Source organism: Ambystoma mexicanum, chromosome 7p, assembly GCF_040938575.1.
Source record: "Ambystoma mexicanum isolate Mex_15411 chromosome 7p, UKY_AmexF1_1, whole genome shotgun sequence".
Classification (NCBI taxonomy): Eukaryota; Metazoa; Chordata; class Amphibia; order Caudata; family Ambystomatidae; genus Ambystoma; species Ambystoma mexicanum.
The window spans coordinates 502,989,272-503,014,028 of NC_090939.1; the positions used below are offsets into that span (position 1 = coordinate 502,989,272).

Consider the following 24,757-nt stretch of genomic DNA (forward strand, 5'->3'; position numbering starts at 1 on the left):
GGTGACATTATGAAGGCACTCCACTACAGAATAATATCTTCGTGAATTGCCTGCAATATGGTAATTAGATAAGGTCGGGGAAAATATATCCCATATAATAAAAACAAGTATTCTTACTCTTGTGGGAGACGTCCTGGCTTTGTTTTTATGGTTCAAAGCCATACGCTTATTGAAGGAGTATTTTCACTTGCTCCAAGAGCACCCTTCTCTTCGGCACGTGACTGATCTGTTAAGCTCTAATGCCATTGAATAGCTAATGGGACACGAAGCACATTGTGTCGCCTTACAAATTAACAACACAATAAATAATGTATAAACAGGCAGCGCACTTTCTTTACACACTCGCATCTGATGCATTGGAAGGAAGGAAGCTGCTGTGGTCTAAAGCACATGACATGGACTCATAGAAAAAGGCACGGGACAGCCTCTTCGATATATGTGGGGAAAGGGAAGCACCGTCGTCGGATAATCCGAATGACTAAACGAGGCAGTAAGTGAGGCCCGCGAACGGAAAGCAGAAGCTAAGCTAAACTGGAAAAGGGAAGGAGGGCGCGTCCCTCCTCCTCCCCCACCCCCATCACTGTGGCAGATCAGCTGATGCCAGTAGGTAGGATAACGATATAATACACGGCAAACCGTAGCCATGTCTTTAAAAAGGCTACCCAGCTCCACGGCTTCAGTCAGCCATGTAAACAGGCTCTCGGGTCAAACGAGCAATTGTAAAAATCCACACGACATCCATCCGTTATTGTGGCGGCAGTAACACTGTTACATTCGACAGTTCACGTTTTTCCGATACGGACTGGCATCCGCAATGGGTTCAGTTATCCATAATGGATCGCAGACATTACAGGTATTGGTGGAAGGATGTGTAGATCTAAGGATGATTGAATGTAGAGGATCTCCTTTCCCACCCTTTTGTGATATGCCTCGCCCTCTGTTCAGTCATGGCTGCGCTCGTGTATCCACTTACCTGCCACAAGCGAAGCAGTCACTATGCTGAGGATTAGGAGCTTCGCCATTGCCACAGTAGCTCTCGGTTCCTCTCTGCTGTTGATTCCGCCGTCTCCTTCAGCCGACAGCAGCTACTGTAGGCAGACAGCCTCCAGCCAGAACGATGACACCAACGCAGCCAATCCGCGCCAGTGGCTAGCACCCGGAAGTAGGAAGAACCAATGGAGGAACAGAAGTGTACCTGTGTTGCCCAGAGTTCTGATAAAAAAACTAGAGGGCTAATGTTCAACTAGAAACATGGTCCGCTCTCGAAGCCATGCTGGTGTAAAGCAGTAACGGAATCCCTCACTTTTCAAATACAGCCAGCAGCATTTGCAACCAAAAATGACAATCTTCTGTGTGTCAAGAATCTCAAGAGTAAGGGTGGGAACTGACACAAATTTTCACATAACAGATGTGCACATTTAAAGTATTTTCTGGTCTGTATCCGTGTTTTTCCTCCTACTGAAAAACCGTTCCGAATTTGCTTTGACTGACAATAATATTGTTAGTTTAGTAAATAGCATATACATTTTTTTAGAACCTGCCACTGTGCAGGTCAATATTATAGAAATTAAAAGCTATATTGAACAGGACATGGGGCACATCATACCATATACCTGAGGCCATGAAACGTGATGTCTTCCTCTATGGTCTTCCACTTATTAGCTGAGGTAGGTTATTTATCTAGTGTAAGGCTGTGGCGTGTCCAGACTGTTTTAACTGGGGTGGCTGAAGTGGGGCACTGTTGTACCCTGAGGGAAGCCCCGTGGTGGTGTGCGGGCCTCCCAGGGTCAGGGTACCAGCGCGCGTAGGCGGGCGCGCAAGAACACACGCCGGAGACGTCTGCTCGTTCCGGTGCTCCGGCGCGAACTGCCGGGCACCGCCTATATTAACTAATGCGCATGCGCCGGCCCGCTGGGCCGCGCATGCACGCTTCGTGTACCACGTACACAACATCCCTCTTTTTCCCCCCAAACAACAAACACATTAAACAGGGGAGCCAACGTGGCTCAAATCAAACTGTACTTAACAGGTTTTGTTACTCATGCTGCTGAGTCCATGATGAAATCTTGGAATCTTTGCGGTGGACGACGTCCTTCCCTGCGCGGGCTCACCGCCTTCATGCGGCGCCTCCGCTGCTTGTCTTTGGTCAGGATTGGTTTCTTCCTCCGCTGCCACGGGTCCTATGCGCTTGAAGAAGGACACGTTTCTGGTTACCGTGCCTCGCGCATTCGCAGCTGTGACCATTGACCCTTTGACATGAGTTACTCCAGTTGGTTGGGTTTCGTAAGTCATCGAGAGTTTTCCTTCCGGTTTCCTGTTCCGGACTAGGACGGTGTCTCCTACCGCTATCTCTTTTTCCGGCAGCCTCCGCCTTGTTGTTTCGTTCTCGTTTCTCGCTGCTCTATCTGCTGTCACCCGTGCGCTATCGATCACTCCTGGACGTCGGTCTCCCGCTTCGGGTATCAGCCCTCTGGGTATTCGCCTGAACAGCGCCTCGGCGGGTGCGATTCCGGTGGATCGATGTGGGGTGGACCGGTACTCACGAAGGAAGTCGATTAGGTTGTGTCGTAGGTCCCCCCCCCCCATTGACAGAAATACGAAAAATTTTGTTTAGTGTCCGCATGAATCGCTCAACCTCTCCATTGGCCCTTGGCCATAGCGGGGTTACCTTCCGGTGCTTGATGCCTCGTTCCTCGCAGTATCTGGCAAACTGCTGTCCTTGGAACGGCGCTCCATTGTCTGAGCAGATCTCAAATGGGAACCCGTGGGTGGCGAAAATTTTGTCCATCGCCAGGATGGTGTGATCACTGGCGGTGGATTCCACGAGTTCCACTTCCGGATACCTCGACCACTGGTCTGTGACCACCAGGAAATACAGGCCTCTTCCGGTCGAGCCGAAATCTGCGTGCACCGTTCCCCATGGCACGTCGCTCCGTTCCATGGCCTGAATGGGTGGGCCTCTTTCTACAGGACTCGTGGCCTGGCAGGGAATGCAGGTCCTCACGAACTCGGCCACCCTGTGCTCCAGATCGGGAAACCAGACCTTCAGCCTGAGGCGTGCCTTCATCTTGGCCATGCCTTGGTGCCCTGTGTGGGCCAACTGGAGGACTCTCATGACCAACGACCTGGGGATCACGATCTGGTGCCCTCGAAGCAATAGGCCGTCCGTGGACACCGAGAGCTCGTGTCGAGCTTTCCACAGCAGTTGTAGGTCCCTTTGTACCTCTGGGTTCCTCCTGGCATTGTTCAAAAGGATGTCCCGCCACTCTCCTGTGGCCACCGACCTTTTCACTCTTAGGAACGCCTCGTCGGAGTTCGAGTCGTCCGCAATGTCCTGTCTCGATAAGGCCACTGGCAGGGCTGATTCAATGACGAGATGTATGGCGTCCCCGGCGTCTGTTATCTCCACGGGACTCTGGATATCCCTCGTACCTGGGTGACGAGAAAGGTAGTCAGCTGGGTTATGGGTGCCTGGGCGGTATACTAGCTTGACGCCGTATTCAATGAGGGATAGCATCCATCTTTCGATGCGGGGAGGCGGCTTGGCTGACGTTCCTGACAGGATAGGAATCAGGGGTTTGTGGTCCGTTATCACGACGACAGGTTTGCCGAGGATGTAAATTCTAAAGTGTTTGCAGCCCCACAGGATGGCGAGGGCTTCCCTTTCTATCTGGGAATATCTCCTTTCTGTGTCGGTGAGGGCTTTGCTGGCATATGCTATGGGCCTCATGACCCCTCGTTCGTCAGCCTGCATGAGGACTGCCCCCAGTCCCACCGGGCTAGCATCGACCACAATCTCCGATTCCCGGCTGGGGTTGAAATAGGCCATTGTCTCCTGCTCTGACAGGGCCTCTTTGATGGCTTTGAAGGATCGTTGTTCAATCTCAGTCCAATGCCAAGCCACATCGTTCCTGGTAAGTGCCCTCAGTGGTTCCGACAGAGAGGCCAGGTCCTTGATGAAACGGCCGCAGTAGGTGACCATCCCTAAAAAGCTCCGGACCTCCGCCGGTGATGTGGGTGGAGGCGCATCTCTTATGTCTTTCACTTTTACAGGGTCCGGGGATATGCCCCCCGCATGGAAGGTGAACCCAAAGAATTCCTGTCGGTCCTTTAGGAATTTGCACTTTTCTTGGTGCAGGGTCAGACCCACCGCCTGTAGTCTCTCAAAAGTGTTCTCTAGCCGTTTGAGGTGTTCAATTTCCGACCTGGCGAAGACTAAGATGTCGTCGGACATGTTAATGACACCTTTCAGTCCGGACAGGGCTCCTCTGATGGCATTTTGGAAGACCTCCGCCGCGGACGAGATTCCGAAGTTTAGTCTCTTGTACTGGTACAACCCCTCGTGAGTAGTGAATGTCGTAATGTACCTCGACTCGGGGTGAAGCTCTAACTGGTGGTACCCAGACCTGAGGTCCAGTTTGGAGAAGACTTTGGCACCTTGGAGTTCTCCGACGATGTCATCTAGAGTGGGTGTGAGGTGACGCTCCCTTTTGATGGCGGCATTTGGGAGTCTCATGTCCACGCAGATGCGTACTGCCCCTGGCTGTTTCGGCTTTGGGGCTACTACGATGGGCGAAACCCACGGGGTGGGGCCTTCCACTCTTTCAATGATGTCCCGGTCGACCAGCTGTTGCAACTCCTCCTCCACTTGGGCTCTTAAGTGAAAAGGAATCCGGCAATGTTTGAGGGCTGTCGGCCTTACGGACTTGTCGATGTGTAGGTGAATGGGCTCTGCGTTCAGCTTTCCAATGCCCTTGAAGAGAGTTTCAAACCTGTGTAGCATGCTTTTCAGATCGGCATGGTATACTCCAAACGTGAAGTGGACAATGTCGAGTGCTTCTGACGCCGCACAGCTCAACAGGGAATGTGGGCTGACGCTGGTGACAAAGAACCTTGCTTTGATGGTGTTTTGTCCATGAGAAACCGGGGCTACGAACACACCTTGGATGGGTAGGGGTGTTTCCCCACCGAACGCATATATTCGCGCCATGGACGCTGACAGCTCCGGCGGGCCTGGCAGGGCCTCATAATGTTTGGTGGCTAGCACACAGACCGAAGCCCCAGTGTCTATGAGAATGGGGGTGGGGACGTCATCGATGTTGACAGTGCATGTGGGTTGGCGCCTCGTGCCAGGACCTTTTACAATGCTGGAGATGACGAAAATCTCTTCCTCCTCCTCCTCTTCTGCGATGTCCAGGTCTTGCAGACCCTGATCGATCGAAGAGATGCCTCTCACTCTGCGAGCGCCTCCTCGTCCAACTCTCTCCGGTCCTCTTCCCGCCGCAACAGGGGCGGCAGCCCAGCACATCCTAGCATAGTGCCCCGGTGTGCCGCAACGGCCGCACGTTCTCAACTTTGCTGGGCATTCACCTCCGTGGGGGTGGTCATACCCACAGTAGGAGCACGATGAGGCGTTGCCTGGCGTGGGCGGGTTATCAGGCCTTCTCGACGCCCATTTTGACCTTCCCGCTGCTGACCGTCCCACAGCAAATGCGTCTTTGTCATTCTTCGGTCGTGTGGCAGCGTCCATTTTCGCACCTCTGGCTTCCGCCAGCTCATGTGCTCTTCCCAGGTCCAAAATTTGCTGGAGGGTCAGACCAGGTTCTCTCAGTACTTGCCTTCGAAGTTTGCCGGAGCTGCACCCCTGCAGTAGCTGGTTGCGGACCATTTCTTCCTCATCGACCCATCTGCAGGAGGTCGCCAGGTGTCTCAGACGGGCACAAAATTTGTCTAGGGGCTCGTCGTCTAGTTGTCTTTCGGCGCCCATGACAAATCTATCGAAATCCACGTTAGCCATGGGGAGAAAGTGGTCTTTGAGTGCCTGCTTGACTGCGCCATACGTGACCACGGGGATGACGAGGGAGTCGTAGATCTTGTGGACTTCTGCGCCTGCCGAGTAGATCATAGTCGCGATTTTGGTGTCATCGTCGTTCACCCCAGATGCCCTGAAGAACATATCTAGCCTCTTGACCCATAGTAGCCACTTCGGGCCCAGCTTGGAAGGGGGGCCAGTAGTATCGAATTCAGGCATGGGGGCTAGGGAGCTGCGAGATCTGCGTGGGATTGGGGCAGCGGCACCCTCATCGTCAGTCTCTTCACCCATTTCTGCGTCACATACTCACAGTTATCTTTCTTAGAGAGAAGGGCGGCTTGTCCTGGGCTCATAGTAGTGTTGGGGTGTAGAAACCCACTTCTTTCTTCTTAAATGCCACAGCCCTGCGCCTGCAGGACTGTGGGGTTTCCAAAAATTGTGTCCTTCAAACACAGCTGGTAGGTGGCGCACAAGCACCCTTTCGGGCCGCAACCACTGCCGCTACGTGTGAAGAGAGGAGCGAGCAAAATCAAAATGGCCGCCGGCACTCCGCGGGTCCGTAATACGGAAGAGCTTTCCGTCTCTCCGAGGCTGTCGGAGCACGGAAGCCATCCGTACCTCCTCGTCGCCAGTGTTGTACCCTGGGGGAAGCCCCGTGGTGGTGTGCGGGCCTCTCAGGGTCAGGGTACCAGCGCGCGTAGGCGGGCGTGCAAGAACACACGCCGGAGACGTCTGCTCGTTCCGGTGCTCCGGCGCGAACTGCCGTGCACCGCCTTTATTAACTAACGCGCATGCGCCGGCCCGCTGGGCCGCGCATGCGCGCTTCGTGTACCACGTACACAACAGGCACTGACCTATTCAGGGGTGGTATGAAGTACGAGCGCACAAAACATAATTGTTGTGTAGTCACCCGTGCCTTGGGTGGGCCACACTCACGCATGCATACAAGCATTCGCACACAGAGACACGGGACGCGATGTTGCCTCTTACGCGTCCCGGCGGCAACTGCCCGCACGGACGTACTTTATTGAACAGCGCATGTGCGCTGCCCAAACGAGGCTCGCGCATGCGCCATAAGTGACTGGGACGTCACATCCCTTTTTTTCTTTATTGACAACACAACACAACATTATGGTGCAACAACAATGCAAACTGGTAAACATAAACTGATTACCCCAACACAAATGAGGGTCCGTTGTGACCTCGACTCAGTCTCCTGAGTCCAGAACGTAGTCCTTATGATATGATAGGATATGATATGGCATTTGTAACGCGCCTATACACAAGTGTTTCAAGGCGCGACGAGGCAGGGAGGGGGGAAACAGGGGAGACAGACAAACGATCCTACTAGGCCAGGTGTCATTCAGATCGCGCAAGTGTAGGGGTAAGGGGGCGGGAAAAGTGCAGGGGGGAAAGGGAGAGGGGAAGTGCAGTACAAAGTGATTTGTAAAATACAAGATAAATAATGAGGGCCAGCTGGTGGCAAGTGCAGGATAAGTGCAGACAAGTGCTGGGAAAGGGGGCTGTAGGGATACAGAGACAGTCCCGCAGTGCAGGGGTTGCCAGGGAGACAGTGCAGGGGAGAGTGGCTGGGCCAAGGACCGAAATTGGTGAGTGGCCCAGTTGCTGATTCAGTACAGTTACAGTAATTTAGCAGGGGAGAGGAGGAGAGAAAGCAGAAGCAAAGAGGACGTTTTTGAGGTGCTTCCGGAACCGTAGATGGTTCTCCTCATGTTTCAGGGAGGCAGGAAGGCTGTTCCAGAGGGAGGCCCCTGCTGCAGAGAGAGATCTCCCCCCAACTTGTTGATTGGAGAAGCGGCTGACCCTAAGGGAGTTGGAGGAAGAAGAGCGAAGAGCTCGAGAAGGAAGATATTTAGGAAGAGAGAGTTGAAGGTATTTCGGCCCAAGGCCCCAGAAGGCCTTGTGGACAATGCAGAGGGTTTTGAACTTAATCCTCGCAGCCACAGGGAGCCAGTGTAGCGATTTCAGTCCTGGAGAGATACGGTCCCTGGGCTTGAGGCCAAGGACAAGTCTCGCAGTCCTGTTCTGGATGAGTTGCAGAGGGCGGAGAGTAGAGGCAGGCAGTTTTAGATAGAGGCTGTTACAGTAGTCCAGCTTCGAGAGAACCAGGGCTCTGGAGACAGTGAGCTTCTGGGGGAAGGAGAGGAAAGGAAGGATACCTCTGAGGAGGTGCAGCTGGTAGTGTGACTTCTTAGAAACGTCAGAAATGTGAGGAGAGAAGGAGATTGTGGAGTCGAAGATGACCCCGAGGTTTTTCGCTTTGCAGGTCGGAGCAGGAAGAGGGCCAAGAGAGGTTGGCCAGAGAGCTGCAGGGAAGGAGGGAGTGGGTGTGCCGATGAATAGAATCTCAGTCTTACTGGCATTAAGTGAGGTGAGTCCTTGAGGTGAGCAGGCAGTCTACGGTCCCTTCGCACTAGATACCTCGAAGTGCCTTGCGTTGCTCTACTGGGACTGTCTTCAGCAGGGACGACGGCCCTCGTGGTAGCCTCGACTGGAACTTCGGGAATCGCCTCATGGTGGGGCATCTCCTCCTGATCAACGGTCTCTGTTGACGTGTCCACTTTTTTAAAGAAAGACCTGTTGCGAGTGACCGTGCCATGTTCACAGGCCGCCATCACCATGGTCCCTTTCACGTGGGCGACCGTCCACGGGCGAGGTTTGTATGGCAAAGACAATTGAGTCGCCAACACACACCTCTTTGTCTTGCAGACCTCGTCTCTCACTCTCCTTCTGATTGCGCATGGCGCGCTCCTCTCGAACTTTTTAGTTGTCTATGACTCCTGGTTCCCGGCCGTCCATTTCTGGTATCATGCCCCGAGGGCAGCGCCCAAACAGTGCTTCCGCGGGGGCAACCCCCGTTGACTGGTGGGGAGTTGTACGGTACTCTCGCAGGAATTCTACGAGCTTCTTCAGAAGATCTTCACCCCCATTGGCGGAAATCCTTAGCACTTTGTTTAAAGTACTCATTAGCCTTTCGGCCTCTCCGTTGGTGCGAGGCCATAGCGGGGATACTCGGCGGTGATGGATCCCCCTTTCTCGGAGATATTGGGCAAACTGGCTGCCAGTAAACGGAGGTCCATTGTCCGAGCAAATTACTTCCGGGAAACCACGTGTCGCAAACATTTTGTCCAGGGCTCTCGTGGCAAACTCCGTCGCTGTGGATTCCACCACCTCCACCTCGGGATACCTTGACCATTGGTCCACCGCAACCAGGAAATATATGCCCCGACCAGTGGAGCCAAAGTCTACATGGACAGTTCCCCATGGCTTTTCGCTCCGCTCCATGGAGCTTATCAGTGGGGCTTTGTCCCATGGAGTTGCCGCTTGACATGACAAACACTTTCTCACAAAACGCTCAACCATCCCCTCCAGATCAGGAAACCAGACCTTGGGCCGGAGTCTCGCTTTGGTCTTAACAACCCCTTGATGCCCAATGTGGGCCAGCTCCAGGACACGAATCCTTAATGCCTGCGGGATCACAATCTGCCGCCCTCTTAGAATTAGTCCATCATCAGAGACGGATAGCTCATCCCTTACCCTCCAGAGTGCCTGAAGGTCCTTTTGGGCATCAGACTGTCGCCGGGAGTTGTTTCGCAGTACCTCCCTCCAATCGCCACTTCTCACCGCTGCTTTGATGATGTGGAAAACCTCATCCTTGGATGATTCAGTTGCTATGGCAAGCCTCGATAGCGCCACTGGTAATGCCCCATCTACCACATGACAGAGCAGCCCTTGACAATCCGACACTTCCTCGTCCTTGTCCGCGTTCTCCGCGTTGGGGTGTCGTGAAAGATAGTCCGCCGGGTTGTTGGTTCCCGGTCTATATATTAGCCGAACCCCACATTCCATTAGGGCCAACATCCATCTCTCAATTCTGGGCAGCGGCTTTGAAGACACGCCCGCCAGTTTGGGCAGCAGCGGCTTGTGGTCGGTCACCACCACAACGGGCTTGCCAGGATGTAGAGACGAAAATGGTGACAGCCCCATAGAATGGCCAGAGCCTCTCTTTCAATTTGCGAGTATCGCATTTCGGTGTTGGAGAGAGCCTTACTCGCATAAGCGATGGGTCGCATGTCCCCCCTCTCATCTGGCTGCAGCAGCACTGCCCCAACACCCACGGGACTGGCATCAACAACAATCTCCGATTCTACTGAAGGGTTAAAATACGCCATGGTGTCCCCATCGGACAGGGCATTCTTGAGGGCTTGAAATGCCTCCTGTTCTTTACTTTCCCACCTCCACACGGCATCATTCCTGGTCAACACCCTGAGGGGTTCAGACAAGGAAGCCAAACCCTTGATGAAGCGCCCACAGTAATTCATCATCCCCAGGAAGCTCCTTACCTCTGTGGGGGACAGTGGCGCCGCAGCCTCACGAATGTCCTTGATCTTAGCCGGGTCAGGCGACACACCGGCGGCGTGAAAAATAAATCCCAAAAACCCGATCCGTGCAGGGTAAGTCCCAGATCGTTCAGCCTTTTCAGCGTGCCCTCGAGTCTCTTCATGTGCTCTGCTTCCGAGTCGGCAAACACTAAAATGTCGTCACTCATATTCAAAACGCCTTTGAGACCTGCCAGCGCCCCCCTAATAGTGTTCTGGAAAACTTTGGCAGCCGATGAAATGCCAAAGCTCAGACGCTTAAATTGATAGAGGCCCTCGTGCGTTGTGAAAGTCGTGATGAATCTAGAGTCCGGGTGGAGCTCAAGCTGGTGATAGCCTGCTCGTAGATCTAATTTCGAGAAGACTTTCGCACCCTGCAGTTCTCCTATGATATCATCAAGGGTCGGGGTAATGTGTCTCTCCCTCTTAATGGCGGCATTGGGGAGGCGCATATCTACACAACTGCGCACCGCTCCGGGCTGTTTTGGCTTGGGGGCAACCACGATGGGTGAAACCCAGGGTGTTGGGCCTTCCACCCTCTCAATAATGTCCATACTAACGAGTGAACGGAGCTCCTCCTCCACCTTTTCTCGAAGGTGAAATGGGATCGAGCCGATGCTTGAGAGCCGTGGGCCTGATTGTGTCGTCAATGTGCAGACGGACCGGGGGAGCCTTCAATTTCCCAACTCCTTCAAAAATGCCAGAAAACTTGTCCAACAGCTTCTCAATGTCCACCTGGTAGACCTCCAACGCAAAGTGTACTAGGCTCAGGGCCTCGGATGCCGCACAGCTGAGCAGAGAGTGGGGGCTCACGTCTGTGACGAAAAATTGGGCCTTTATGGTCTTTCCGCCCTTGGACACAGGCGCTACAAAACCGCCCTTGATGGGAAGCGGAGTGTCTCCGCCAAAAGTAAAGATCTTCGCCGTTGAAATGTCCAGCGCGGGTGGTCCCGGAATCAGCTGGTAATGTTCAGAGGCAAGCACGCACACTGAGGCCCCCGTGTCAATCAGCACTTGTGTCGGCACCCCTTGAATGTCTACAACACATTTGGGCTGTCTCTTACTCTTCGCCCCTGTGGCGATGCTTGAAATGAAGAATACTTCGTCTTCCTCTTCCTCTTCCTCCTCAGCCATCTGAAGCCTCTGTATCTCCTGTTCCAAAGCCGCAATGCTCCTCTGCCTCCTTGAATCACCACCACGTACCCTGGCCGGGCCCCTCTGCACAGACACCGGAGCGGGGGCGCCACACATCCGGGCGTAGTGTCCGGGTCCGTTACATCTGCCACATGACCTCGATTTGGCCGGACATTCTTCAGAGTGCGGCAAGTCATATCCGCACTACTGGCAAATAGATCACGTCCCAGTCAGAGGACGAGCTTCCTGCCGTTTCTGACACCACTTGTCTTTCGACGTCATCTGTTTACCGACCGCAAACGCTTCCTCCGATTTTCCCGGACGCACTGCAGCGTCCATTTTGGCACCTCTCGACTCCGCCAGTTCATAAGTTCTACCACTGTCCAAGATCTGTTGCAGGGTCCAGCCCGGTTCCCTCAACACATGTCTACGTAGCTTGCCTGAGCCACACCCTTGGATGACTTGATTCCTAATCATGGATTCTTCATTGTCCCATCGACAAGTCGTGGCCATTAGTCGCAATCGAGCGCAAAACTGATCAAGCAACTCCTCTTCCCGCTGTTTTTCACCACAGAACAGAAACCTCTCATAATCAATGTTGGAGAGCGGTATGAAGTGATTTTCTAAAGCAGTCTTGACAGCATCGTAGGTGACTACCTGCAGGTTAAGGGACTCATAGATGCGTAGAACATCCATGCCCGCCGAGTACAGGAGGGTGGCACGCTTCGCATCGTCGTTGGTTATCTCAGTTGCCGTAAAGTACATATTGAGTTTTTTTATCCACAGCAACCATGTTGGGCCCAGTTTCGAAGGGGGGCCTGATGTATCAAATTCTTGCATGGGTAGCAAAGCCCCCTGTTGTGCCTTTACCACCACTGTCGCTGTTTCTGCCTCTCCTTCACTTTCCGCCATGTTCACAGGTCGCACAGGCACATCCTTGTGGCTCAGAGGCCGCAAACCTGACTTGGGTGGGCAGTGCACGTAACTTGAGTTACTGTACAGTGGAATTCAGCATACCCTTAGGATCTTCCAATGTTGAGTGCCTTCCCTTGTGCCTGCTTTGCTTTCCAGCCACCCTTTGTGTGGTAGCTACCAGTTGTGGGCTGTCCTCTGGGATGGTGAGGACTGCCAAAGTTCCAAAAATTGTTTGCTTGTGGTATGAGCAGCGCACAAGCACCTTTTCAGGCCGCTACTGCTTCATACCGGATGTTAAAACACCATGATTCTGCTCCCGCCGGGTCCGTGACTCGCCACGGTGTAGTGTTGCTAATGTTGACATGCAGCGCTTGTCAAGCGAACGCTCTGCTGGCGTCCCGCCTCGTCGCCAGTTGTTGTGTAGTCACCCTTGCCTCGGGTGGGCCACACTCACACATGCATACAAGCATTCGCACACAGAGACACGGGACGCGATGTTGCCTCTTACGCGTCCCGGCGGCAACTGCCCGCACGGACGTACTTTATTGAACTGCGCATGCACGCTGCCCAAACGATGCTTGCGCATGCGCCATAAGTGACTGGGACGTCACAATAATGATCATAGTTTAGGATAATGGCAAAGCTCTCAATCTTTTTTGACACCAAGGCGGGTGAAAACACCCGTTTTTTTTTGGGGTGGGGTGAAAGCCCATTGAAGTGAATGGGCGTATAGGGGGCTTGGCAAGTGAGACAGCTGATTGTAAGGAGGGTGACGTTTTTGTTACAAATGATCATTGTATTATATTTATAAACTAAAACATACTGTCTCACATGAGGCTAAATAAACACAACATAGAAAGTGGAAGCTTATCAGTGCTGACTCGGTAGACTTGAGTCTCTGTGGCTGTTCCCTACATTTCCCTTTGGCTTTCTTCTGTACCCACAGACAGATGTGCAGGCTCATTAGTAAGACTGAGTATGTGTGAGGTATGCTCCAGAGTTTGTTGCTCCAAGACACGTGAAACGGAGGAGCTGGCGTGTTGGATGGGTGTCTGGATGCTTTTGGCAGGTGAGTTGAGAGCTATGATAATGGGGTGGCATCTGGGGTGGCCAAGCAGATTCCAGGGTTAGCACGTGCCACTGCAGGCCACGCCACAGTGTAAGGGCAACATACATGCCAACATTCAGATGCACCTGGGAGGGAGATTTCCACAGGGAAATTGGGAGACGCATATTTCCCCATAGGAATGCTTTGGGGCTACAGTTATTTTAGGCGGGAGACTGCGAAAAAGAGCAATATTTTTCACCAAAAAATCGAGAGTCTCCCTCCTAAATCGGAAGGGTTGGCATGTATGGGGCAAGCAAGGCAACTCTCTCTTGGAATGTAATAGATACTTTAGAAACGCCAGGCAAGGCGCCCTGCCAAATGAACGTCATGAAATTATGTTGTAGCGCTGTTAGCATATTATTTGGGGTCAGTGGCGTAACACAAAATGTGGGGCCCCCCCTGCGAGCATGCTGAGGCCCCCTGCCCCCCAACTCGGCAACAAATCATGGGTCGTGCCACACTCTGGGCCGGCCCAGATTATCACACTTGCACAATACGCACGAACGTGCTGCTGAAGGGGTAAGCCGTGCATTGTACTAAGAGAAAGATATAAATACGTGTTTTAATGCAATATACAGCACTCTTTCTGAGAGCCAGTGTGTTTGCAATTGTTTTGTGGGGTAACACCAATCTAATACATGCAAGTAACCAACACTGGACAGGAACATTAATGCTTTGCTATTAAAAATGCCATGCCACGTTGAAAACATGTCCCACTGGTTGCACAATGTAGACCACTGTAGACTCGTAATAACATTACAGTAAAGCATGCCAGGTCAAATTTAGACATAACTAGACTGGTTGCACCAAAATGCCAATCGAAGCAATAAAACTCATCAAGAAGAGAACACACATTCAAGCCCGGGTTTCTTCAGCCTCTAACAAAACGGCCAAACTCTTTAAAATCTGCAAGGAACTGGTCAATCCTGTTGCAGTCTCTACCTCTCCTGTACCCTCCCAGACCCCCTGTATGGCTCTGGCCACTCACTTCTCTGCTAAAACTCAGGACACCCTGTCCTCCATCTCCTCTTCCTCTCCCTCTTCCTCTCTCGGCCCCCCTTTGGCCATGTCTACCCCTCCACTTCCTTTCTCTCTGACAACACCTGATGAGGTTTCTAGACAAGTCCGATCTATGAAAGTGTCGTCCAAACAGGTGCTTCCCTGCTCCTCCAGAACCATCAAGGACCATATTGACACCCTCGCTCCAGCCTTGGCCAATTCCTGTAATCACTCTTTCACCATTGGAATGTTCCCCTCTGCCCTTAAGCACTCCCTTGTGCATCCACTCTTCAAGAAGCCGTCTGCCGATCCTACCTGTCCGTAAAACTATCGCCTAATCTTCATCACCCCTTTCCTGGACAAACTCTTAGAAAAGCTAGCCTTCTCCCAGCTTAATCTCCACACTGAATCGGTTCTCTACATTACCATCAGTCTGGCTCCAGAGCTGCCAGAGGCACTGAAACTGCTCTACTGAACACCCGTGAAGATCTACTCTCTAACCTTGATTCCAGCATTCCTTCTGTCCTAATCCTCCTTGATCTTTCCTCTACTTTTGACAGTCAACCACACCATCCTGATCAGTCGACTACCTGAGGACCTGAGCATCATGGATCAGGTCGTGGAGCGGCTGACCTCTTTCCTCTCGGACTGCCCCTGCCAGGTCCAACTTGGTCCCTTTCTCTCCACCATCTCTCTCTCTACCTGTGGCGTTCTGCAGGGCTCTATCCTCTCACCCTGGTTTTTCAACCTCTACTTGGCCCCTTTGCCCACCTGATCTCTACCATCTCCCCTGACTGTCAGTGTTATGCGGATGACACTTAGCCTTCCTTCTGGCTCCTCTCCTCTCTCGCTCATTACTGCTTGTCTATCCACAATTCAGGATTGGTGCACCTCCAACAATCTATGCCTTAATGCCAGTAAGACAGAGATCCTTCTCATTGGCACCCATGCCCCTGCTTTCCCTCTCACTCTGGCTGCCCACCTTGGGCACTCTTCCTTCGTCTTCCTGCGAGGCTAAAAACCTTGGAGTCATCTTCGACTACACTCTCTCTTTCTCTCCTCACATCTCGGATATTGCCAAGAAGTCCCACTACCTGCTGCTCCTCCTCAAAGGGACTTTTCCCTTTCTCACTTTGCCCCAGAAGCACACTGTCTGCAGAGCCCTGTTTCTCTCTAGGCTGGACTACTGCAACAGCCTCTTTCTCAATCTGCCTTCCTCTACTCTCAGCCCTCTGCAACTAATACAGAACATGACTGCAAATCTTATCTGTAATATCTTGGTACCTGAAGGAACACCCGGACCAGCAGGTAAGATATTGGTAGGTTTATTAGTCAACAAGTTGCCAGGATGAAACATCGGCACGTCCCTCCTTGCCAGCTAGATCTCAACTGTAAAGTATGGAACTTGCATTGACAGCACAACAAGTGAACACTCCACACATACTGACATCATCAAGTTCCACACATACTGACATCACCACATTTCACCCTTACTGATGTCAGCATTTCAGATGCACATTACAACACCACTCCCTCCCTTCATTTCTTGAAAAAGGAGGAATTACACTAAAACCACCACTGACACAAACCCCTACATACATGTGTGGCCAGCACGTAATACACAAACTAACCCTGCTCCACTTACAACAAGAAAGCTGCCACCTGGAGCTAATCATCACCCTCAACAAATCCAGTTTTATGACACTAGGGAAATGTGCTTAACCAGAAACCATGGGACAAACAAAACCTACATGGCACCCCAAGAATATACTCTCTAACTGTGCCACCAACCAATTGGACACACAAAACCAACTCGTGTCTACAGAGACACCCCAACTCCAACTCCAGAACAATCCAAATCCAACTCCACTCCACCCTCTTAAAAACACAACAATGAGGAACCCAACACAGTCTAATAAGGGCTAACTCCTCCCCTAAAACAGAACTAGAAAACCACTGAGAAACAAAAAGAATAAACTAAGCACTACCACCTGTTCCAAGCTGCCCCTTGGAACCTAAGGCCTGCCATGCCTCAGCGTTCCCCAAAAGTACACTACCTAACACACCAAACCAACCGTGCACGAACAACCTACCACCCTAGTCTGCACCCTAGCGCACCAGGGCTGCCACCCCCGGGCACGATCCCAGCCCAACAAGATCAACAACAAGCACACCATCCCAACATCAGTTCACAACAGCACCCGTACAGCGCACACCTAACACAACCAAAAACACCTAAGAAATGCAGTCCAAACAAAACTAAAACTGCGCAATACAGACTCCTTGGACCCCCATTGACAGTACAACCACACCACCTAGGACCCCTATTCCAGCCAAACTGCAACCCTGCAGCACACCAACAACACAACCCAGGACCCCTAGTCCTTTCCAAACTGAACTAACGCAGCACACAACACTACACCGCAGGACTCCTAGTCCAGCCAAACTGCAACACCGCAGCACACCAACACTACACTGCAGGACCCCTAGTCAGCCAAACTGCAACACCGCAGCGCACCATAAAAACAACACAGTACACTTCAATGGGACCACCTTAGCCCATGAGCTGCCCTCAGAGGAAGCGTGAGTGGAACACACCACCCTAACCACAACAGTATCCAAACTGCAACTAAAAACACTATATATCACCTTTAGGCCCCAAGCCACCGCCAGAATGCGCAACCGCATACTAAGGGTAACCTAATACATAAGCAAACACAACTCATGCAATGCAGGAGACAGATGACAATAATAACAAGAAATTTAGGCATTGATATGCAAACACTGCCATTTGAAAAAAGCGAAAGCTGCGAACGCACTGGACAACGATAGCTTCAGTACTGTAATGAACCCAGCAAACCCACGAGTCCAAACCCACCTGCGAGTCCAAAAGCCCGACCATTAGGCCCCTCCTGTAAAAGAAAACTTTAATTGCATGTTTGAAATCACCTGGTGCACAGTACTGGAACCCGCAAACCACGAGTCCAGGTACGCACACTCAATACACCTGCAAAAAAAAACGTTACGCAAGAGAAATGAATTTAGCAACTGATAACATGTCATCAGGAAACATTACTGCAAAATACCACTGGGCCACAACATAAATAAACACATACTCACGCACACCGGCCCGCAGGACTGACATGAGAAAAACAGGCCACAACATAAACACTAGACAGCATAAAAACCGGCCTGAACACGACTGCTGCTTCCTAATGTTCCACGCAGCAATGAGTAGTCCTCCTCACGCTGCACAGCTGATGGAAAGCAAAACACGAGTCATCCAAAGTTCCACAAAGGATACGCAGCACCAAAAGTTATCCAATCTTAAATTTATGTCCGCCAATTTAATGAAACAGCACCACGTCCTCCCACCCGACGCCCTACTTGAGACCGTCACAGAAACATCAATTGTATGGGACTCGAAAACAACACCTGGGACAGAACGTCTGCAACTTCCTCTCTGTCCCAGCCGTCCATGCTGGAACGCACACTCCCTTGCGCGTTCCAGCTCATAAACATCAATTGTATGGGGCTCGAAATCAACAGCTGGGACAGGGCGTCTGCAACTTCTTCTCTGTCCCAGCTGCCCATGCTGGAACGCACACTCCCTTCCGCGTTCCAGCTCATAACGCTGGGCAGGGCTTCCACAACTTCTTCTGCATTCCAGCCGCCCATGCTGGAACGCGCAACCTCTTCCGCATTCCAGCTCATAACGCCGGAACGCCACGTGACAAACCCCCGACGACATCATTTTGCCAGGGGCATCGGAGGGAAAATATCTCCACTCGTTCGCCATGTCCTCTCCGTGGCCCACTGCGCCACTCCTGTCTGTGGTCAATGCGCCTAGGACTCCACGTCTCCTATCCCAGCACAGGGACTCTCACTCCGGGCATGCTCCTACTACGCTGCCACACAAACTCTGCCCCGCTGAAACACGAAGAAGGGCAGACCTCCAAACCACGGACCGCCTCCAGGCAGCAATGTGTCTGACCCAGCTCCGCGCAGCCTGCGGAAATCGAACTGCTCCCTTCACCGCCACCCGCTGCATACCTCCAGCATCCTCCAGCACTGCCCGGCTTGCTTGGGCACACCCAGGTGGAGAGCAGCACCCCGCTGGGTTACTCTCAGAAAGGGCACCACCAACTACCTGCACACCGAACTGTGTGCTGATTTCAGGCCTGGGGGCCACCTCCGGCCCACCAAACTCTCTGCCAACCTGTGGCTCCTGCGCTCCGATCCAGCACAAAACAAGGACTGCCTCTTCCAGCAACACCCGGCCTGCTGGAGCGTGGCACCCAGATCCTTGTCACTGGGGCCAAGGCTGCTAGCTGCAACTTTGGGACGTGAGTATTGGAGGGCGATGCTCGTGGACTTCAACAGCTGTCCCCTCCAAAACAGGATCCCATCCTCGTCGCCAGTGTAATATCTTGGTACCTGAAGTAACACCCAGACCAGCAGGTAAGATATTGGTAGGTTTATTAGTCAACAAGTTGCCAGGATGAAACATCGGCACGTCCCTCCTTGCCAGCTAGATCTCAACTGTAAAGTATGGAACTTGCATTCACAGCACAACAAGTGAACACTCCACACATACTGACATCATCAAGTTCCACACATAGTGACATCACCACATTCCACCCTTAGTGATGTCAGCATATTGGAGTGCAGGACCCCAGAAGGAAACAACGTCATCATTCCAGCTGCTGCCTCCAAGCCATCCACAACACCGCCTGCTTCCGCAGAGCCACCCGCAGTACAATGACCCATCAAGTCACCATCCAAGGTCGGACGGCCCCCCGGGGGCGACCGAGAAACCCACAACTGCCGGCCCTCAGTGACTCGACAACGCACACACCTCCGCTCCATGGCTGGACCCAACCGCAAGGAGACTCACTGCTGGCCGCTTCAAGTCCAGAGCACGCAACTGTCACGTCTGGACTTACTTTCCACGTCGGTCTCCATCCCTCGTTGTTTTCTGGCCGCTCACTGGACCACTCAAGAAAGAGTCATAGGAACACAACAATCCTGTTCAACACCCCTCCAAACGGCTCTGCACTCGGCCGACAACACGTGGGCTCCCAATCTGCTCGGAACCGCTGCTCAGCCAAACTCCAGGCACGATACACGCCACAGCCGGGCTCATAAACACGGGAGTTCTTATCGCCAATTGGGGTCCACTATTTGAGGCACAGACCATCAGACGCTAATACGACAAAACCCCTTTACCCCACCCGAGGAAAACAACATAACATTGTCCAACGATCACATGACCCAACAAATCTGGAAGACCATGGCCCCCCAATCCGTAGGCAGTCCAAGTCCACTGTGAAGAAACAAAACGCATTTCAGGGAATGCACACAGTTCCAAAAGTCCATAAATCTCAAATATCATAAGACCCCCTCCCCCCTGGCAAGGGAAAACAGGAAAAACATTGTTGTTAGCTTGCAAACAGAAATGCACACTTGACAGGGCCACAACACATACACACAGTCACTCACACCATACAGGCCCATACAAGAACAAATACAACAGAGGCTACAACATCACTATCACGCACTCATACTGGCCTCACCCTAGACAAATTATATTAATGCTCAAATAACGTGAGACCAAATGATCCCCACATAGAAATCACGTAAATCAGGATCAAACTCCTTCAAAATGGAGAGGAAGGAAACACATATATCACAGCATCCTTCGTCGTAACACCCCTCCGATCCACACGAAAAACATGTACGATCACACTTGGGATGTTTAAAGTACTTTCCGCAGCTATCCACCTCCGGACCCCTCTTCCGTGCCGTATGAATGAACCCAACAGCGTCTCCTAGGCGTTGAGCATCACGCCCACTCTGGTGAATTGGCCGCTCCATACTGCCGATCGGCCGCTCCATACTGCCGTCCATACATTGCCCTTCCATTAACAATGTTGGAGATGAAAGTCCCTGGGATGCGCCTCAGTGAACACGATCATTAACGTTACTGTGCTCCCCAAGCAAGTACCCATCCTTGGATTCAGCCTCCATATCAGACAAACGAGAAGTCCCTCCACTACTTGCGCTGGAATTCACGAAAAGCTTGAAATTTGCGTTTTTGGCGCGCAGAGCAGCGCCACCCACTGGACACTATCAGTGCGCAGGAAGCCTGCACCGACGCCAACGGCGGACCCTGGCTACAGCAATACTGCTGGACCCCGGCTACACCGTAACGACCAACTGTGTTCCCCGCACTCTTCCTTCGTCCTTCTGCGAGGCTAAAAACCTTGGAGTCATCTTCGACTCCACTCTCTCTTTCTCTCCTCACATCTCGGATTTTGCCAAGAAGTCCCACTACCAGCTGCTCCTCCTCAAAGGGACTTTTCCCTTTCTCACTTTCCCCCAGAAGCTCACTGTCTCTCGAGCCCTGTTTCTCTCTAGGCTGGACTACTGCAACAGCCTCTTTCTCAATCTGCCTTCCTCTACTCTCCGCCCTCTGCAACTAATACAGAACATGACTGCAAGACTTATCCTTGGCCTCAAGCCCAGGGATCGTATTTTCTAGCCCTGAATCTCTCCACTGGCTCCCGGTGGCTGCAAGGATCAAGTTCAAGACCCTTTGCATTGTCCATAAGGCGTTCTGGGGTTGTGCCCCACACTACATCCAACGCTTTCTTCCAAAATACCTTCCTTCTCGAGGCCTTACTGCAGCTACCTCCAACTCTCTAAGGGTAAGACACTTCTCCAGGCAGAGAGGGGGTGGGGTAGATCTCTCTCCTCTCCAGGTGCCTCTCTCTGGAATGGCCTCCCTGCCCTTCTCAAACTTGAGCGGACCACCTGAAGTTTCAGAAGCAGCTCAAAACTTTCCTCTTCTCCTCTGCTTTCTCTCTCTCCCTCCCCTGCTGACCTACCTGTCTTCTGTACCAACTGGTTGCTTGGCTACCTTCAGAATCTCACTGAGTCCAGGCTATTTCTTGATCAATCACCCTTGCACTGCCTCCGGGCCTACCATGTACTTAGGGGCTGTAACTGTAACCCTACAGTCCCTCGTTCTCCGTGCACTACCCAGAGCCGCGCTGACCTGGCTGCACTTACTCGGAGCATTACTGCCCTGTTTTTCCCTCCCCTCTTCCTTGCACTCCCCCCTCCCTTTCCCCTTGCATTTCTCGTTCTTGCACGTACACGATCTGAATGACACAAGGTGTAGTAAGATCGTTTGTCTTGTCCTCCCCTCTATCTTCCCTCCCTTGTCTTGTCGCGCCTAGAAACACTTGTGTCCAGGCATTTTATAAATGACATATCATTTTTATCACAGATGCCCAGAAAAAGATACAATGCAGCAGTAAGAAAAGGCTAGACTGGCAGCACCCAAATGCCAGTCAAGCCAGGTAATTACACTTAGCAGGACTGCTTTATCAGAAATGCGCAGTTATAAAAAGTCATACTAAACTGAGGAATGACTAGACTGGCTGCACCAAAAGGCCTCTCTAGCCACTAATACCACATATCATGCCTGCTTAGCCTGGACAAGGAAAACCATTATGGTTTCTCGCACAATCCCGCCCCCCACAGATCCCCTCTCCCTCCTACCACCTACCCCAAACTCCAAAATCAGCTCATTAGCCCAGAATTACCTTCACGTCCCTCTTCCTTGTCCCAGAGATTACGTGTGATATGATATGATAGGTTATTTATAACGCTCTTCATACCCAGAGGTTTCTAAGCACAGACCCGGGGATTGAACCTGTGTTGCTCTGTGTCATCTTGCTTCCAATGTGAGCACGTTGCCCCCTGAGCTATCCTTCCGATACTCCTACACGGCTACATGACAAGAAGTAACCCACCCCTTAGTTTACAGTACCTTTGGTTAGAAGAAAGTGGTTCCAGCTGGCTTCTGTTCCTGTGTAGGTCTGCAGATCCTGGTGTTCCTGGGTGCCAGTAATGGAGACAAGAGGGAGGACGTCTGGGGGCTCCTGCACTATGAATGGAAGGTCAGCGGCAGCAATGGGCAAACTTCAGATCAGTGGCACTTCGCGGTTTCAGCTCCTCGCTTCTCTCGCAAATAGCACCACTGCGCTTCTCGCATACCACTCTGGACTTTCCTCGCATCTGGGGTCCAGCACTCCATTGAATTCCTGCTTCCTGGGAGTCCGGAGGATCTTCCTGGAGCTAGTGTCCAACTTAAAGACACTCACTCGATTCCGATGTTCCTCTTCCTGGCACTCGGTTCCTGCAGCAGCAATGGAGGTTTAGCCAGCTCCGAGAGGATGTCCAGATGAGCTTGTGTTGGGGTTGATTGGTCCCACCAACCCAAGGGGAGGAGTCATCCTTTGGAGGTTTTCTCTAGTTGAGGCGAATTCGGAGCTTCAGCACAGCAGCAGGGCTTTACCGGGCAAACCAACGGTCCAGGAGGCTCCTTACCGCATAGGTAAGTACTGGGATGAGAACGAGTGGGACATGGAGTAATGAAGATTACAGGTAGCTAAGTCAGGCATTACCTCCATGTACCTCTACTTCATCCCAGTACTTGTGTATGATGCAGAGTGCCTCATACACAAATACAGGGACGAGGAGGAATAGAGCTAGGTGTAATGCCGATTACCATTAAGTAATCAAGGTATTAAACACAAGTAGTGGCATAACACCATTGAGTTGACTGGGCTTTAGCACCCCCCCCCGAAATTTTGGGGGCTATGTTGACTCAACCTGGCTGACCTTCAGAGTAGTTGCTTGACAGAACAGGACACAGATGTTAAACGGCAACTGGGTTTCGCTGTTAACAAGGGCCCAGCAATTACTAACTTAAAGCATTTCACTGTTATTACCTGCATTCAAATGCCCCATTTTTTAGGCAATTTAAATTGTGGTGTTGGTTTAGTACTTGCATGCCAGGGGAGTGATTGGAAGGGTAGAGAGGGAACAGGAGATCGCTCATCTCACAGCAGTCCATAAGTGGGTGCTTTCCGACTTAAAGGAGAGAGTTAACTTCCTGTAACATTGAAGCTGCACTAGAATAGTCTCATTAAAATGCGTAAAGAAGTTAGATGCTCCCACACAAATCAGTTTGCCCCTCCCCCATCACCCATGAAATGAGCGCCTCTCCCAACATTTGAAGGATTAGCCTCCCGAAATGCAGGTTTTGTTGCGCCCCTGAACACAATCGCACATACCATTCACCATATACACACATGCCCACCCAGCCATCCATACATTTAAGTGTGCACCCTTTCACCATAGAAGCATATACACCCAGGCACCCACCCATACATTAAAGTGTGCACCCTTTCACCGTACACGCACACACGCACACCCAGCCACCCATAGATTTGTGTGCACCCTTTCCCCATAAAATCACACAGGCAGCCACCTACACATTTAAGTGTACACCTTTCCACAATACACTCACACATGCACACGTCATGAGGTTGAGGGGAGCCCTATTACTTCAAAAAGAAATTGGGCCTCATTCCGAGTGCGACCGACTACTTGCCGCCTGACTCGAAATGATTTACCGGCGCCTGACTTCCCGGGTGCCCCAGCGTCCCGGAAAGTCAGGTGCTGGTAAATTGTAGTTCCCCATTCCCAAAGAATTCTATAGGACTCTATGGGAATGGGGAACACGGAAGCACTGGCACCATTGTTAATGGTGCAGGTGCTTCTGTGACGATCTGCCTACCGTGGCTGCTGTTCCCGGCAGGGTCCGACCTGTTGGGCACAGCGGCTCCGGCAGGCAGACCTGTAGTATGCCGGTCCGGAAACAACAGTGCCGGTAAGCTTACTTATGCCGGACCGGCATACTTATAATGAAGCCCATTGTTTCTTTTCGAAGTCACTCTGACTTCATAAAGAAATTATTTCCATTAAGGACCGAACCATAACGGAAATAATTTCGTTATGAAGGCACAGTGACTTCAAAAATCAAAAATAGTTTATTTTTGAAGTCACTGTGCCTTCATAAAGAAATTATTTCTGTTACAGAAATAGTGTCTTTATGAAGGCAGAGTGAATTCAAAAAGAAAATGTAAAAAAAATAAATAAAAAAAGTGACCTTTTTTTTTTGTGTGCAACGTGGGGCCCCGTCCAGGACATGTGCTAGCGGGTCCCCCCGCACCGTGGGGGCTGCGGGGGCCCCCGTTACGCCAGTGTTTGGGGTGTGTACTGGAAACTTTTGTAATAGGTACAATAATCTAGGCAATGTGCATTTTTACAGTCTGCTTAGCCAAAAGATTGCAAGGTTTGTCCAGATCTCCCCTGATTTTGTGTGAAGCCCCCGCATAATTCGTACGTCTAGCCTGGTGCATTTTTTGAGGATTCATATCTGCAAGTATTTCAGGCCAGATTTAACCCATTAAAATGTGGTCCATGAATTAGATTTCCCTAGTATCACGTTATCTACTATAAGATTGAGGG

At 51.7% G+C, this 24,757-nt stretch overlaps 1 protein-coding gene across 1 annotated transcript in view; it reads right to left on the minus strand.

Annotated features, from left to right (window-relative positions):
- ATP6AP2 (ATPase H+ transporting accessory protein 2) overlaps positions 1–1,128 on the minus strand; it is a 252,460-nt gene extending 251,332 nt beyond the window's left edge. The window contains exon 1 of the mRNA XM_069636540.1: positions 974–1,128. Within this exon, the coding sequence (XP_069492641.1) occupies positions 974–1,022 (49 nt within the window). The 5' untranslated portion in view covers positions 1,023–1,128. The remainder of the gene's footprint in view (positions 1–973) is intronic.
- Between the last annotated feature and the right edge of the window lie 23,629 nt (positions 1,129–24,757).